The 12,007-nt window shown below is 35.1% G+C and overlaps 1 protein-coding gene across 2 annotated transcripts in view; it reads right to left on the reverse strand.

Moving 5' to 3' along the window:
- LOC150107267 (cytoplasmic polyadenylation element-binding protein 2-like) overlaps window positions 1-12,007 on the reverse strand; it is a 267,241-nt gene that overhangs the window by 60,729 nt on the left and 194,505 nt on the right. For both annotated transcript variants that reach the window (XM_090391770.1, XM_090391771.1), the window contains exon 5: window positions 8,424-8,513. In XM_090391770.1, the coding sequence (XP_090247896.1) occupies window positions 8,424-8,513 (90 nt within the window). The remainder of the gene's footprint in view (window positions 1-8,423; window positions 8,514-12,007) is intronic.

The following is a 12,007-nucleotide window of genomic DNA, read 5'->3' on the forward strand; positions in this document are numbered from 1 at the left end:
TGCTTAGTCCACTGTTATTTAATCTGTACATTAACGATATTGGGAAGGAGTTGACAAGCGACATACAGCTATTTGCTGATGATGATGCAAAGATAGGTAGGGTAATCAGGAATGTGCTGATATGCAGTACTTGCAGAATGATTTGAATAGGCTGGAATTGTGGGCATGGGAAAATGGATGTCAGTTCAATGTCAGTAAATGTAAAGTCATTCACTTTGACATGATTAGATATCCAATGTCATATTATACTAGAAGAAACTGATGAGGCTAGGGATCTTGGAGTGTTAGTAGACAGGAAGTTGCAGTTCAGAGGTCATGTAGCAAAGATTGCAAATACTATTCAAAAGATAATTTCATTTTGCCTCTTTACTACAAGGCCTTGATAAGACCTCACTTGGACTACTACCACAGAAAGATAAAAAAATATGCTTGTTAATAACAGACGAGATGTTACTTATAACCAGCTTTCATTTTAATAACTACACTAGCGCCATCTGAAGAAAGGCAAAACTTTCATTTGAAGAGAGAAACAAAATGAAATCTGTAGCGCCATCTGCAAATAATGATTAATTTGAAACGAGGGTGGGGAAAGGGCATCCTTGGAAGCTGAGAATGAATGCTGCTAAGAAGTTGGTGATGGCTAGATTTTTCTCTCATAGGGTAGTGTGTGAGTGGAATGGATTGCCATTGGATGTTGTGAGTGCAAGCAGTGTGAATGAATTCAAGAATAAGTATGATAGCTGGTGCATGTAGTATGTGGCCTCCGTCAATGAATCCCTGACTCTCTGGAGGTCTCTCTTAATAATAATAATATTTTTTGGGGCACAAAAAACAGATAAGAGGTGATTTGTTTGTCCTTTTAGATTTTAAGGCAAGTTTCTGTTTCTGAAGTAATGTTCAGAATATTTTTTAAAATGTATCTTAATGTTATTAAACCGTTTTTTTAAGATAATATCTATCTTCATTGGAATTCTTGGCCTTTTGTGGCATTTTGTACTAAAAACACAATTACTGTACACTAATAATAAAAAAAAAGAAAACATGACATGTGGTGTGTATAATAATTCAAATTATCGCTAACAACCAAAATCTAAGATATTCAACGATGCAAGCGTCACTACAATATATTCATGTAATTTATTATGTAATTTATATGATCTTGTTTTTATTAACAGCTCGTAGATAAGGTTAATTGAATATAGAGAATATGTAGACTGCAGACACTAGCAAACAGGAGAAAGAAGAGTGACATGATTGAGACTTTACAAATTTCTGAAAGGGTCATAGAGGATATCAGTTGATTGAATTTTTCAAATTTATGGAGGGTGGGGAAAGGGCATCCTTGGAAGCTGAGAATGAATGCTGCTAAGAAGTTGGTGATGGCTAGATTTTTTTCTCATAGGGTAGTGTGTGAGTGGAATGGATTGCCATTGGATGTTGTGAGTGCAAGCAGTGTGAATGAATTCAAGAATAAGTATGATAGCTGGTGCATGTAGTATGTGGCCTCCGTCAATGAGTCCCTGACTCTCTGGAGGTCTCTCTTAATAATAATAATATTTTTTGGGGCACAAAAAACAGATAAGAGGTGATTTGTTTGTCCTTTTAGATTTTAAGGCAAGTTTCTGTTTCTGAAGTAATGTTCAGAATATTTTTTAAAATGTATCTTAATGTTATTAAACCGTTTTTAAGTTTTTTTATATAGAGAGGTGTGAAGACTATTATAAATAATTATTATCACACCACCTCCAAGGACTCATCGAGGGAGGTACTCTACAACTCTGTCTCCACCAACTACACGGAACCACTACCATCATTATCTACACACAATGCCATCTGCTGCCCACTACCACCACTAACATTTTTTGTCTGTAAATTGTGTGTATTCTCAAGCCAATTTGCCTGTATGCATGATTAAAAACCCAAGTTTCTGGGGGAGAACCATGCTACCTCACCTTCAATTGAAAAAACCATATAAAGATTCCTCTCAACACAATGAGAATCGAAAAAACATTGACGATACGTATTTAAAGCCCTAAATTAAAAGAAAAGCAAAGATTTTTGACATACTTGTGTAGAATCCTCAAGATTAACTTTTTATGGAATGACATAAATATATTGATAAAAAGAATATCATCATCATCATCAAATTCCTGCCATGTACCCTCAAGGGGTGTACAGGATATGATAGTACTACATGAAAAAAATTACATCATTATTAATTTCCTATCTACAATTTTCCTCCAAATCAGTCTGTTACTTGTCAAGACTCCAACCTTATCAGATCTTATATTTCTATCGTCTAAGGCACTTTGTACCGTATCAATCCACCTATATCTTGGTCTTCCTCTGGGTCGTTTTGCTGCCAACCTGGCAGAGAACACTTGTTTTACTAATCTTTCCTCGCCCATTCTGTTTAAGTGACCATACCACCTGAGATTAGCTCTGCTAACGCATTCCTGGATGCTGACAATGTCAAGTTCTTTCCTAATATCCTCATTTTTAATATGATATTGCCATTGATGCCATCTGTTCACGCCTATAATCTTTCTCAGGACTCTCATATCTGTGGTCTCTAGTCTTTGGTCAAGTGTTTTACTTCTGACCCAGCTCTCAGATCCATAAGGTAAAACTGGTTTGAACACTGTCTTGTATACAGCTAATTTAGTGTTCTGACTAATTTCTCTCTTATTCCATATGAATTTATTCAATTGACTTCCCACCATACCAGCTTTGCTGATTCTGTTGTCTATTTCTATATTTAATTTACCATCTTCAGTAAAAATCGTGCCTAAATAGTGAAATGTTTTACTTGTTCCACAGGTTCTCCATTCACAACACAGTTGACATTTTCAATGATTCTGCCTATTTTCATTGTCTTTGTCTTTTTATTGCTAACCTTCATACCATATCTATTACAACAGCTATTCAATTTAGTCAGAGAATCTTGCAGACTTGTAGCACATTTATTTAGAAGTATAACATCATCCGCATAAAGCAAAGAGCTAACATTAACATCTCCAATTTTGATATCATGTTTAATACCACTTTCCTTCATAATGTGATCCATATAGATAATGAATAACAGAGGGGATAATGTACATCCTTGTCTCACACCAGATTTAACATTAAACCATCTTCCTGTACTTCCTTCAATTCTAACTGCTGACTTACAACTCAAATAAAGACTAAGTATTGCTTGATATAATGTCCCATTGACACCATATAACTGCAGTGTATTGAATAGCTTCTCTCTTGGTACCTTGTCATATGCCTTTTCCAGATCGACAAAACTTAAATACAGATCTTTGTTATATTCCCATGCTTTCTCGACTATTTGTCGTAAAGTGAAGATCTGATCCTGACAGCCTCTATTTGGCCAGAATCCAGCTTGTTCTTCACCAAGCTTTTCTTCCACAATTCTTCTCAACCGTTTCTCAAATATACTTGCATAGATCTCGCCAGGAACACTCAGTAGGGAAATAGCTCTGTAATTCTCACATGCAGTTTTATTTCCCTTTTTATATATGGGTACTATGAGAGTTCTACTCCAATCATCGGGAATTCGTCCCTCTGTCCAGGCTTTCTGAACTATGCAGTGCAGCCACTGTAAGACTCTTATACCACCATACTTCAGCATTTCTGGTCAAATATCATCTACTCCTGCTGCCTTTCCACATTTCAAGCCTTTGATGGCTTTTTCTACTTCAAGTATGGATATGTATTCCTGACTGCATGCCTGGTCAGTGTTTTTTACCACTGTGCTGTCATCACTGCTTGTTTCATTTAGAAGTTTTTCAAAGTAATTACTCTATACTTCAAGGATATCTTTTTCTCCCGTTTTCATGTCACCTTTATCATCTCTAATTCCTTTTACAGCACTCTTTCCTCCATTCTTAAGCTTCTTCAACAACCTCCAGAATATTTTGCCACCTTCTTGATATTTATTTTCTATATTCTTGCCAAAGTCCTCCCATGACTTTTGTTTAGCTAGTTTTACACAGTGTTTAGCATTCTTGAATTTGTCTCTATATTCTCTAAGAGAACAAGCTGACTTATTTGACAGGAACTTTTGATATGCTTTCTTCTTTTCCTTCACTGCCTCTTTAACTTCCTGTGTCCACCAGAGAGTTCTGATTTTTTTATCCTTACAGACAACCTCACCACATGCCTCTCTGGCAGAATCAATCAATGTTTTCTTCAGAGTTTGCCACTGAATCTCCAAGGTTTGATTCCTGTTCTCAAACTCTTTCATTTTTTCTTCAATAATCTTTGTGTATTTTAGTCTACAGTTCACATCTGCGAGCTGCTCAACTTTTATTTGCTTTAAAACTTTCTTACATGTTATTCTTTTCAATGTGAAATTCAATTTTATCCTGCTCAAGACTAAATAGTGATCACTTCCAATTTCAAATCCTCTGTACACTCTGGTGTCCTGCACCAGGGAGAAAACATCACTATCAAGAATAACATAGTCAATGAGACTTTTCTTATTCCTAGCCTCTTCTCTCCATGTGAATTTGTGCACATTTTTATGTTGGAAAATGGTGTTAGTAATAACCAGTCCATGGCCTGAACAGAAATCCAACAGATATTTGCCATTATTATTAGCTTTGCTCTTTTCTCCAAATTTTCCCAAAATATTTTTGTATGTCTCACAATCATTTCCTACTCTGCTATTTAGATCCCCAACAAGGACCAACTTTTCCTTTTTCATTGTGTCAGTTGCTTTTTCTAAAGCCTCAAAAAATTCCTCCACTTCTACCTTAGTAGAACCTTCTGTGGGACCATAGGCACAAATAAGTCTCATTGTCCAGTTCCCCATTCTCATATTCGCCCACATTACTCTACTTGAGACTGACTGCCATTCAAGAAGATTAGCCTCGTATTTTGTGTTGAATACTATGGCTACTCCTTCTTTTCCTTGATTGTCATTGCCTGAATATAACATTTTGTATTTATTGCTCAGAACGATCTCACCAGTTTGGGTCTTTTTTGTTTCAGTCACTCCCTATTATGTCGATCTGGTACTTATCTAATTCCTCAGCTAGCTCCATTTCTTTGCCATTCAGGCTTCTTACGTTGATAGTACCGATCTTTAACTCTGGTGATGTTGAGTTGGGGTTTATTTTCAGATTTGTTCCAGTAGCTGACTTTTCGCTGTTAGCCCTGGTTCCCTGGCGAAAACAACGGGGGCCTTGTTTAACCGGGCGACGCCCCAGCCGGCATGAAATTTTGTCATGTTGTACCATCATTCTATATTTTGGTTTAACCAAAAAGAATACAATTTGGTCGGCTAAATCCCAAATTGCCAGCCCATCCTCGTCCGTTCAGTATCCAAGTAGATACCCAACAGGGTGCACCACGAGAAGGTGAGGATTGGACATTAGGTCAGAAGCCCTGGTCGGTTCTCCGCATTCCTTTAAAGGCCATGTGGAGGTCTCCTCTCAGTTATACAGCTTATCATTTAACAAATGCACTAAACTTTTTTCCAAAAAGTAGGAGAGGATAAAATATATGGAGACTAAATATGCAGAAATTAAAATATGCAAGCTAAAAATCAAAAAATGCATACAGTGATTTCATAATGGTCTCGTGTCAGGGATGAACTACAAAATTTAAAAAACGAGAACGATAAAAAACAAAGATAAAAATGGGAGTATGGGGTAGGAGTCATTTCGACTAAGAGTTGTCTTAAAAGCTCATGGACAAAATGGAGTCTGTCATATAAGTCTATGGCTTTATATTTGTATCAGATTTTCTGTGTAGCTTTCTATTGGTGTTAATCTTTGCCTAATTAGCATTTTGTGGAGCTTTGAACTTTTTGAGATTACATAGGGGTGGTAGACGTTTATTGTACTGCCCCTGTGTAATCTCAGAGAGTTGGAAGCTCCACAAAATGCTGAACAGGCCAAGATTGCCACCAATAGCACACAGAAAATCTGATACAAAAATAAAACCACAGACTGACTCTACTTTGAAGACTTCTAACATTGTCTATGAGTCTAAAGACGACACTTAGTTGAAATGGCTTGTACCCCATACTCCCATTTTCATCTTTTTTTATCATTCTCCTTTTTAAAATTTTGTAGTTCACCCTTGATACAAGGCAATTATGACATCACTGTATGCATTTTTCGATTTTTATTTTACACATCTTTAATTTCCACATATTTAGTCTCCATATATTTTTACCTATTTTTATCCCCTTCTTACGGAAAAAGTTTAATGTATCTATTCAAATGATAGTCCTAAAATGGGTTAAAGTTCAGTTATATACACTTTTTCAATATACAGGGTGTATACAACTTTTGCAGGAAAACAGAGAATAGAAGACGTACAAAAACTGACACAATGTAGTGAAACACATCAATTTTTGGTCACGTAAATTTATTTGTAAACGACATCACAAGATCCTGTGATATGTCACACCATCTAGTGGTGTCATTAGAAAATGGCGACTTTCGATGGTGCAGAGCGAGCATATTGTGTGTTTTCGTTTGAGAAAATGATGTCTGCAACACAAGTTCAGAGGAATTTTCGCACGCAATATGGCAAAGAACCTCATAGGTAGGCACATGATCTACACATGGCACAAGAATTTGTGGAAATCCAAGGTCAATGGGAAGGCCAGATGCTGTTGTGAAAGAAGTTCAGGAAAGTTTCTAGAGAAGCCCTGGAATGTTAACCATACAGGCGTCTCATTAAATTGGAATTCCACATATGACTATGTGGTGTGTTTTATGACAGCATCTACATTTAAGGCTCTACAAATTTACCCTTGTACAACATTGGAAGAAAGATAATAAGAAGATATGCCAGGATTTCTGTACAGAAATGATCAGTAGGATAGAACAAAATGAGGACTTTTTGGACACAATCGTTTTCGGTGATGAGTACACTTTCACATAAGTGGGCAAATAAACACAACTGCAGAATTTGAGATGCGAAAATCAACACACCATTATAGAACATGTTCACAGCACTCCAAAGGCTAACGTTTTTTGCATCATAAGCAAGAAGAAAATGTATGCACCAGTCTTTTTTTTTTTTTTATTTTTTTTTTTTAGAGTCTATCGTTACTGCTGATGTGTATCTGGACATGCTACAAGGGTACCTAATATCACAATTAGGTGACGATGAGCACAATGGACACATTTTCATCAAGATGGAGCACCTCCTCATTACCTGATAGATGTAAGGTTGTACCTCAACACCTGTTTTCCAGGCAGATGGATTGGTGGTGGTGGGGGGCTGTAGCATGGCCACTGCATTTCCCCCAACCTTATACAGATTTTTTTTCTTGTGGGTCTTTGTGAAAGATTGAGTGTTTGTACCACCACTATCAGCCAATTTGAATGCGTTGCGTTGCAGAATTTCTGCTGCCATTGCTGAAGTTACACCAGTTATGCTCTGCCATGTGTTGCAGAATCGATTGCAGATGGGACGTTTGCAGAATATCGAACTTTAACTGTCTGTGTTGAAACCATTTGCACAGTAATAAAACTTGTTCATCTATTGCTATTTACCTTCTATTCTCCTTCAAAGTTGTATATATACTCCTTTTGAAACCCTGTATTTCCAATGTCATTCCATAAAAAGTTAATCTTCAGGATTCTACAAAAGATATGTCAAAAATAGTTCCTTTTATATTACTTTTCTTTTAATTTAGGTTTTTAAATGTTTTAATCTAATTGGAGTAAAAACGCCAATGACGTAATACAAGGAGTACTCCTTATGAAAATAGGCAAAATAGCCATAAGCATTAATATTAAAGAACGTTATTTTTGGTTAAGGCTTCACAGAGATGTCAAAAAGTTTATTCAGTGTTGTCATTCTTGTTTTCTGAGAAATCCTATTAAAGGTAAAGCTCCTTTGCAAACAGTGCAGATGCCTGTTAGACCTTTTCAGCATATTTCAGCTGATATATTAGGACCTCTACCTCAATCAGAAAAAGGAAACAAGTATATATTTTTGGGGATTGATAAACTAACTAGATAACCAGAAGCTTTTCCTGTTAAAGATCAAAAAAGCAGGTACTTTAGAAAAATGTCTGATAGAATTATATGCAGATATGGTTGTCTAGAGACATTGTTGATGGACAGAGACCAACTTCATCTCTGAATTACTATTCCAAGTTTGTCTGGTGTTGCATATAAAGAAATTGTTTGCAACAGCTTATAGACCTTAATGCAGTGTTTCCCAATGTTTTATGGATCATTCCCCACCTCAGCACTTCAAAGATTTTGATGCCCCACCTCAACGCTGATAGTTGAGTATATCAGTATATGAAGTGACGAATGCAACATATTTTCTAATTGTCTCCCTCCCCACCAATAATCCTTTTTAAAATATTAAATTATTTGAAATTTTCATTTCATATGTTCAAGTTAATACCTGAAAACTTTAAAAATAATTATATTTACCTTTGGGAGGGAAATAAGATTTACTCTCAGCTTTATGTGGCCAGTCAACAACAAGGGGCCCAAACCTTCTGAAACTAGCAGTAATTTCTTCTGTAAAAAAAATAGTATTTATATTTTTCGATTAGAATTCAAATTATGAAGTTTAAACTTTGAAGATTAAATAAGTTTTTGAAGCTTTAATATAAACTCATGTTTACATTCCTAAAAATGAAAAAAAGCATTTAAAACATCTTATTACAATCAATATTCATGTTCCAAGTAGTCTGTTGTAATGTTAGTTTTGTATGTAACATTAGAAATACAGTAAGAATTACAATCAAAAGTACAATTACTGATGGGTACAATTTTTTATTTTTAAATTATCAAAGCCCAAAACATGAGACAGCTGCAGATATTAAAAACAACCGAGCAAGATAAACTCCGACAGTCTTCTGTCTAGCTCAACTGTGATTTGATATCAGAGTAAAAGAAAGACATAAAACTATTTATCTAATATTTTGAAAGGAAGTACTGGCTTTTACTACAAACTGATCTGATACTGCCAGATCAATTTATAGTGAAAGGAGTGGCAGAATTCTAGGAAACCAGCTGTTTTCCAATAACTGAGAAATCAGTGTTATCACATAACACAGATCATGTCATGTTTGTTTTAATTTTTGACAGTTTTGTGTTTAATGTGGTATAATGTTATGTTTTTATAGTGTTAAGTTTTTCTTTTACTCTGTGAAATGAAAAATGGAAGGATACTAAAAATTACGAAACTGAAGTTTGGTAATTTTTAGTATCCCCCCATTTTTCATTGTGCTGTTTGTTGTACTAGTTTTGTGTGTGTGTGTGTGTGTGTGTGTGTGTGAGATGTTTGTAAGAATTTGTTTTCATTTTCTTTTTTAAGTTTTTGAATTTTTAATGACTTTTTTTTCTGGTTTCTGATGTAAGATTTATTCATCTGTTTTGACCTGCAACTGGGTTCCCCTCTTCTGATGCCAGTAGTGTGGCTGTATCTGTTTTTGAAGGAGCCTTTAAAAGATCAGGTTAGCTCTCGAGGGCAACAGGTGTTTGGTATTTGATATCCATGCTTCTTGTAACAGATTTTTTTTTCTTCTTTTTTTTCCCTGATTGTTTGAGGTGAGAGGAATGTACACTTACCCATTAACAGACTGAAGAATGACGCTGACTTCATCAGCAGTGAAGAAACATTTATCCATGTTTCTTACCAATGGTGTAGAATGTCCTCATTCTGATTGATGAAATTAAAGTTAGAAGATGATTGAACAGAAGAATGTACAGAATGTAATATAATCAATTTTAATTGTTGAGTGTTTGCTTTGTGTTATGGGAATTATGTTGGAAGTTTTTTCACATGGTTAGACTATAAATTATATATTTAATTTAATCCTTTATCCAAGTGTAAGCAAACCAAGTTTGCGCCTGAAGTATCTTCAGGACTGAGGCAACTCGTGGTAAAGGTGGTATAAGTTCTCATCACTTGCCTTAGTATCTCCCATAATGCAAAGCACATCTCCTTGCAGACATGCATTAAGGGAAGGGCCACTACCCAGACCTAAGACGGTTTTGACCTTTATTGAGGTCTCATCAGTGGGAGCCAGATCCAGAGGTGGTGATATCAAGGTGGAAGAAATGGAGAAGTCATATTTACCTATACAAGTTGCCAAAAGGTGTTACACCTTATTAAATTACTCTGGATTAGAGAAAGATGTTGGAAGTTTTTTCTCTTCCAACATCTTCCAAGTCCTGAAGATACTTCAGGTGCAAACTTGGTTTGCTTATACTTGGATAAAGGATTAAACTAAATATATAATTTATGGGAATTATTTTGTATTCTTTTTTATTATACATCTGGTTCATATATTATTTGATATTTAGTGAGTTTTTTTTTTTTTTTTTTTTGTTATTTTTATTCTTTTGAAAATTTTTTGTTTTGTTACCTGCACTGTTCTGCTGGTTGCTCTGCTTTGTGCATGATGTTCGTGACAATGGATGTTGCATCAGTCATGATTATGTAGAACATGCGATTTTCTCAGATATCAGATACAGTGCATTTCCTAGAACTGTACCGAAGATCTTGTTCTAAAAGGAGCACTAAATACAGTTAATCTACACTTACAGCAAACCCAATAGGAACCACAAGAATAATTTGTTACAGCAAATTTTCCTTTAGTAACAATAATTCCTAATCAACACAATAGTAGCACTGGGTTGATTAGAAATTTTTGATATTTTGTCATGAATGAATTTACGATGTTTGCTATAGTGAAAGTTGACTGCAATAATCTGTAAATCCAAAAATCTGTTGCACATTTCTTTTTTCCTGCAGTACCAATCACTAGAATGAAAGTAATTCCAATCATACAATCAAGTTTGGTGAATAGTAGAGAGAGAGAGAGAGAGAGAGAGAGAAAGAATGAAAAGGAAAAATGACAATGCCATATGTAAACAGGTGTGTATCAGCTACATAAGCAGAATATACTATTCGAGTCCAAAGAGGATCAATAAAGATAGCTGCTTACACGTATTTAAAAATTAGTGCCAGTACAAAGTTCAGTTCCTTACTAGATTTTAGCAACTAGCATGCAAATCACGTCAACTATGATTTGGTCAATGATAAAGTGATTCACAGGTTTTGATAAATATGCAGTAAAATTTAAACTGCTTCAATGTAGGATTTTCAATTATTCCGAATTTCCAGAGAATCAGATAAAATGGGCTCTACAGGAAAGGTTTATCTGATTCAAGGAACCTAACAAAATAGAACTTCGTGTTCTAATTTGATCTCAGATGAAAATCCAGCTCTGTTAAAATAAGCATTGACAAAAACAAACTACTACAAATACGAATAAAGATAACATATCTTTGACTTTCTTATATAGTGAAACCTGTGGAGTACCCGTAACTATAGAATCACACGTATGCCACAGTTAATAACTTAGTTATTAACTCAGTTAATAATTTAGAATGCTGAGAATTTTTGTACAGGTATGAAAGCAGGAAAAGCATTAAATCTGTGAAGAATCTCTTAATTAAATCTCTTGCGATATGTTCAGACATCCCTTTTGAGTAGGAAGGCACAGGTTAAGGATATTTAGCAATGAGGGACTATATGCTCATCAGCTTAACAATCATCAACCATACTTTTTTAAAAACATATTCCCAAAGCCTGATGACTGTGAAGGCATGGGCATGCAAGAGTTGATGATACTTTCCCTTTGTGAGGAGGTTGGTAGCATAAGTATTAGATTAGTTTATTATATAATTTTATGAATACAAGTGATTTCTCAGTTACCTGATCACACTGAGAAATGAATCTGCTGGTCAGTTACCTGAAAAGTACAGTTAGGGGTATTCCAGGATGCAGAATGAAATAGTAATCAATTCAAAGAGTTAACTAAGGATTGGTTATCTTTAGGATTGATAATATATAGGCTAATATACAATGATCATTATATATAGCCCATGAATGTGGGTTTGGAATACAGCTATTTGTGTATTTAGAAAGTTGCATGATATCAGTATATCCAAAAAGGTCAAATTGTTGATTTTCTTTCAAGAGCAAATTAATACAGTTG

This window comes from Typopeltis vanoorti, chromosome 4, assembly GCF_054136105.1.
Source record: "Typopeltis vanoorti isolate ZY-2024b chromosome 4, IOZ_Tvanoo_1.0, whole genome shotgun sequence".
Classification (NCBI taxonomy): Eukaryota; Metazoa; Arthropoda; class Arachnida; order Uropygi; family Thelyphonidae; genus Typopeltis; species Typopeltis vanoorti.